General features: G+C 24.9%; 2 protein-coding genes across 2 annotated transcripts; both read right to left on the reverse strand.

The window, feature by feature from the left end:
- Window positions 1-4,462: 4,462 nt before the first annotated feature.
- LOC136085198 (TNF receptor-associated factor 1-like) lies at window positions 4,463-4,936 on the reverse strand. The gene has a single exon (XM_065806487.1). It carries the CDS (start codon window positions 4,934-4,936, stop codon window positions 4,463-4,465), a length of 474 nt encoding a protein of 157 aa, XP_065662559.1.
- A 68-nt stretch (window positions 4,937-5,004) lies between these two features.
- On the reverse strand, window positions 5,005-5,478 carry LOC136085199 (deoxyuridine 5'-triphosphate nucleotidohydrolase-like). The gene has a single exon (XM_065806488.1). The coding sequence runs from the start codon at window positions 5,476-5,478 to the stop codon at window positions 5,005-5,007; it is 474 nt and encodes a 157-aa protein (XP_065662560.1).
- Window positions 5,479-6,812: the final 1,334 nt, after the last annotated feature.

Genomic DNA, 6,812 nt, shown 5'->3' on the forward strand with positions numbered 1-6,812 from the left:
TTTTTATTATGTAATCTAAAAAAAGTAAAAATAATATAAACTAGTTTATTTCCTCCCATTGATAAAACAAATATTTTTTAAATTTACAATCATCACACATTTGTTCAAAATCACAATTACATTTAGCTAAATCACGTATTACATATTTATGAATATGAAAAGTTTTGTTTAATAAAACCGTCGATAAACCAAGTTTGTTAGAAGCTTTTATTATTGAAATATAAAATTCTTTCACTGCATCCACACAATAACTACAACACAAACATAGAAAATGATATTCGTCGTATTCCTGACATTGACATTCGGCCAAAAATTTAATCTTTTTCTTTTGATTTCTATAAATTTCCAAGAGTTGTTCTTTAGTTAAATCCATTTTTTTTGAAGCTGTATCCACACAAGAACGACAACACATACAAAGAAATGATGGGTTGTATTCATCACATTGACATTCGGTTAAAAATTTCTTTTGTTTTTTATAATCTTTCAAGAGTTGTTTTTTAGATACATCCATTTTTTTTGAAGCTTTTAATATAATAGAATAGTTACACCACGATATCTCATCTTGTTCCATTTTTTTTATTATGTAATTTTATTATGTAATCTAAAAAAAAATACAAAAAATGTATACAAAATTCGATATAAAAATTTTTTTTTTCATTATTTAAATATAACATGAGCGTGTTTAAATAATCGTATGTAAAAAATGTTTATATATTGTTTTATAGTCTATTTTTTCTGTACTCAATTCCAAAGCAATTTTTTTACAATCTTTACACATATTGATCATATTGCAAGTGCAAAAAGCTAAATAATTCAGACTTTTCTTTGTTTTTTCTGTTAATTCCAACATTGTATTATTTTCCATTTTTATTATGAAATCTAAAAAATACAAAGTTCAAACAAAATTCAATATAAAAAATACTAAAAAAATATGTATACAAAAATTCAATATAAAAATATAATTATTTATCCATATATAAAGGTTGTTCATATTTTAACACATAATCTCTATTTTCTGAAAATATTATTTCCAACGCAATCTTTTTACATTTTTGACACATATCATCCGATTCACAAGCACACGAAGCCAAACTATTAATACCATCTTTATGATAGCGAAAAGTCTTTTTTATCATCACTTTAGACAATCCCAATTTTTTGCAAGCTAATATTATATTTTTTTCCATTTTTTTTATTATGTAATCTAAAAAAAAGTACATTTTTTAAAAAATTCTTCCTATTTCAGTATAAATGTAACAAGCATTTAAAATACAAAATACACAATTCGATATACATTCGCATTGAGCTATTTTACATAAAGCTTCATAAACTAAATCAGGTTTTTTACAAACAAATAAGAGTATTGTTTTGTTAACTCCTATTTTTTTAGCTACTTTTTCACACATTTCAGAAGCTTGTTCACTTATACGCCAATCTAAAAATAAAAATGCTTCAAAAATTTCTTTTTCTCTTTTAAAAGTTTTTTCTTCTGAATATTTATCAACTCGTAGTTTTTTAGGTTTAATTTGTTGCACTTGTTTTACAAATTCATCAAATTCATCTTGAGTCATTTCTTCTTGAAACAATTCTTGAAAATGATAATCTTCCAAACAATCTTCCAAACAACCACTTTCATTCTTAAAAAAATCTTTAGCGTTGTTTTCAAATACATAAACCACAACCATTTTTTATTATGTAACCTAAAAATTACAAAAAAAATTATAAAAAATAATTACAAAAGTTTTATAAAAAAATACAATAAAAAAATATAATAAAATACAATAAAAAATTTAAGATTTGGCATCAAGTAGTTTTTGAACATTATTCATTAATGTTTTAAGTTCTGATAACACTTCCGTTATATCTTTAAAACGCTTTTTACATTCTAAACATGAGTTTTTTTCACATTCACAAAGTTCTAAATAATCAACAGCTGAAACTTCTTTGTAATTTTTTGAAAGTTCTTCTGAAAATTCTTCTTCAAAAAGTTCTTCTTTTGTATCTGTTTCATTTTCCATTTTTTATTATGTAATCTAAAAAAAATACAATAAAAATTATAAAAAAATTACAATAAAAATTATCTAAAAATGATATTATTGATGTAAAAATTTTTTTCGACATTCATCGCATAAACAAGTTTAGTCTTTTGACATTCTTTGTGATGACACAATTCTATATATTGACAAATTGTTGGTGTTGTTGCCATAATGCTGTTTGTTGGTCGAACTATTAATTTTACCATTTTTTTTATTATGTAATCTATTAGTTTACCTAAAAAATACACAAGTTATTAAAATAATAAAAAAAATTTTTAAAAAAATAAGTTACTCGATAAAAATATTTATAAGAAGAAGCGTAAAACAATTTTTAATTGTTTTTTTAACATTAATCTTTCTTCGTGCTTTGAAATGTAATGAAAATTTTTCATGTCCACGTTTACTTTCATATGAGAGAACAAGGCTTCATCTCTTCTTGCAAATTCTTCCTTTTCTTTTTTTACAATAAATTCGTCTTCTTCAATTGCAGCATTGCAAGTGACAATCATGAAATTGATCATCTCTATTAAAAATTGACGTATATTGAGATATTTTTTGATTTGCTCGTTACTTTTATCTATATTTTCTGTTATTTTATCAAGTTGCCCCACTATGCCATCTTGATGATCATCATTGGTTAAAAATTCTTTAAAAATAACAAAATGAAAATCAAAAACAGGTGATAATTGTTCCAAAAGCTTCCACAATTTCCGTTCAGAATGATGAAGTGTGTAATATTTGGTAATCCATTCGATGCGTTCATCAGACCATTTTTCATTATCCATTTTTTTAATTAGTTAATCTAAAAAAAATAAAAAAATTATACAGATAAATGTTTAAATTCATAATTTAAATCGTGATTACATTCAATATGTTTATAACTAAAAGTTAACAATTCTGAAAAATTTCTGCAATGGTTTTTAAACTCGATATATAATAATAAATACAACTATTCTTTTCCATTTCGTTCATATCCTCAATCACAATATCTTCTATATTTTCCATAAATAATTTTTCTCTATCGCCACAATCAAGTTTAATTTTAGAAAAAATGTCCAAATAGCAATCTAGTTTATTTAAAGACATGCCTTGAATTGATTGTATAAAAGAACTTTTCATATCATTAATATCTTCCATTACATGAGTAAATGAATCCATATGACGGTTACCAACAAAACCCATTATATTTGATAAACGTCCATATTGTTCTTCATCATGTTGTAAAATAGTATCCCAAGCAAAGCGTGTAGACCAATCCATTTTTTATTAGTTTTTCTAAAAAAATAAAAAATTATACAGAACAATGTTTATACAGTTAAATGATTAAATTGATATACTAAATTTTGATTACATTCAATATGTTTATTAATAAATGTTATTAATTCTAAAAAAGTGTTTTCGATAAATTGCACATCTATTAAATATTTTTCTACACTATAATCAACATAATCATCATAATCCTTATAATCCTCATCATCCTCATAATCCAATGATGTTATCATATTTTTTACAAATTGACATTGTTGATAGATTCTTTCAAAAATAATCAAATGTAAATTTAATGAAAAAGTTCTAAATGTTCGATAAAAGTTCATCTTCATTCCAATGATATTATCAACTACTTCACTAAATGAAATAGCTTCACTGTCTTCTAGAATCGATGATATGATTTCTAATCGACTATGTTGATCCGAATCTAATTTTTTAATGTCATCCCAAGCGGACCAAAGAAGGTATTCTTTATCTTCTCTCATTTTTTTTAATTATATAATCTAAAAAAAATAAAAAAATTATACAGATCAATGTTTATACAGTTAAAATTATAAAAAATTATACAGATCAATATTTATACAGTTAAATGATTAAATTGATATACTAAATTTTGATTACATTCGTTATGATTATTAATAAAAGTTATTAATTCTAAAAAAACGTTTTCGATAAATTGTACATCTATTAAATAACTTTCTACACTATGATCGTCATCTCTTATATTCATTGATGATATCATTTTTTTTATAGATTGACATCTTTCATAAATACTTTCAAAAACAATCAAATATAAATTTGATGAATTAGTTTGACGAATACTTTCAATTGTTCGATAAAAGTTCGTCTTCATTTCAATCATATTATCGACTACTTCACCAAATGAAATAGCTTCACTGTTTCTTACAAACAATGATATGTTTTGTAAACGAGTATGTTGTTCAACATCTAATTGTCTAATGTCGTCCCAAGCGTCCCAAAGAAGGAATATTTTATCTTCTCTCATTTTTTTAATTAGTTATCTAAAAAAATAAAAAAATTATACAGAACAATGTTTAAAAAGATGTTGTAAATTACTTAATTTTACATTTGATATACAAATTATTTTCAATTAAATAATCGTTAATGTCTGCTGTTTTTATAAAATTACGATATCCTTATCCAACATTTTCTTGATCTTTGACTGGACGTTGAAAAGACACATTATTTTCACTCGAAAAACTTTTTTTTATTTGTTTACCGTTAGGACCACATATTTTAAAAGTAATAATATGATTGATAAAAGGCCATTTTAATATTGCATCATAAGGTGTAGATCGCATCATTATGTACAAACCAATTTCTTCTTCTTCGTGTTTATCGCATTTCGTATGGATAGTCAATTTCATTAAAAATTGATAATTTTCATAATAAAAAGGAACACTATAATAAGCCTTGCTTTCATCTTTTAACTGTTCTTTAAAATTTTCAAAAATCCATATTTTGGTGCCTTGAACATGATGATGCATTTCTTCCAACATGGATAGTCGAAAATCTAAATTTTTTATTTTGTCAACATATAATCCATTGAAGAAAAAAATCGGATTATTGATCAGTGAAGCAGCATCATTGGTGAAAATAAATGATGCCATAATTTTTTACTAATCTAAAAAACAAAAAAATTTTTTACAAAATATAACAAAAATATTTTACAAAAAAATTATTTTCCAGTGGAACCAAAACCACCCTTTCTTTCTACATCTTTAATCATTGACATTTTTACTTCACCACAACAACACCCATTAAATTCTATTACATTTTTTACAGCTTTAAACATTTTTACAAATCCTATTTGAGCAATAGCATCTCCACGTTTAATCACATAATTTTCTTCAGAATGATTCATCAATAAGACTTTAATTTCCTCTTTATAATCGGCGTCTATTATTCCTGGAGCATTCAACACTACCACACCATATTGGTAAGCTATACCTGATTTTGAATATATCTGTCCTACTAAATTTGAATCCATTTTATCTATATACACTCCAGTACTTACTAAAACACGTTGATGGGGTTGAAGTATAACATCCTTTGAGCTTCTCAAATCAAAACAAGCGCTCTCTTTTGTTTCATAAAAAGACCATTCATGAATATCTGTAATTTCGAGCGATTTAAACTCTTTATTTTCCATTTTATCTATCTCGCTGTCTTGTCCAAAAGATGATATACTCAAGTTTTTTTTCACTCTTTTTATATAAAATAGTAGTCATAACAACATTATCTCTATCATTAAAACAGAATTAAAAGTATAAAGTACAAAGTTTAAAGTTCATCGTACCACATTGAACTTTAGACTCTTGATTAAGGGATTAACATTTTTAAAAAAAACTTGTTTAGTACTTGTTTTTTTTTAATCTCTCTTTTCAACTGAAACAGTATAAAAAGAGTTCATTTCCATTTCAAAGTTCATTCACAACACAACGAACATCAAAAAATGACAGAGTTTGAAACTGTTTACTGCAATGATAACACCTATGTTAAATTTGCAGATCTAGCAGCTGTTACTTTGTGGCTCATTGAATTTAAAGAAGAAAAAAATGTGAAAGAAAAACAATATTCTACTGTTCCTCTTAAACCATTGGCGCAATTTAACTTTAATAAAAAAAAATTGATTTACAAACAAAAAAATGAGGGCTGTGAAATCTTGTTACCATGGAGATATAGAGAAATGTGCGATCTCAACAAAACAAATTATTTGTTTAGAAGCGAATTGAAATTAACTAAAGACGACAACACATTTAAAATGAACAAAGGTGAACTCACTAATAATGTGGTGTTTAAATTTAATCATAACAAAATGACCAAAAAAGTATTGGAAAGTTTGATGATGACTATGCAAGATGCTCAAAACAAAGCCTATATGCAAGTAGCTTACCCTAAAACTCGCATATTAAAGACGATCGATTTTAGCAATTTTAGTATACGATTAGCCAAATAAGAAGACGAAATTTATGCTACAGAATATGCAAGACAAATGGCTATATAACCATCTTTTCATAATTCGTTAATTAAAAATGGTGTTTCACGAAATTTAAATCAAAATTTGAAAAGAGCTTCGGTCGAGCTTGCTGAAATTGAAACAAAAAAAACCAAAGTCGAACCAGAAGTACCAGAAGTACCAGAAGACGAAAAAAAATTTTTTTTTAAAGAAAATTTTTGTAATTTTTTTGAATTAAAAAACCTGTTTTAATATTAAAAAACTTGTTTTTTTTTAATCTCTCTATTTTCCTATATAAAGGGTGAAAAAAAATAAACGCTAGTTCATTTGTGAAAGAGAAAATGACTAGCAAACAACTCGACGAAAGTCTCATCAAAGCTGTTCAACTTTTTTATCCAGATAATGAATTACATCCTATGTTGTTTGAATTTCACCATTTAAATAACACGTATGAAGAATGGCAAGACATTATCTTTACGTATTTAAAAAATTTTAACTTGGAATTAAACTTGGAAGAAGAAAAATTC

Source organism: Hydra vulgaris, chromosome 09 (genome assembly GCF_038396675.1).
Source record: "Hydra vulgaris chromosome 09, alternate assembly HydraT2T_AEP".
Classification (NCBI taxonomy): domain Eukaryota; kingdom Metazoa; phylum Cnidaria; class Hydrozoa; order Anthoathecata; family Hydridae; genus Hydra; species Hydra vulgaris.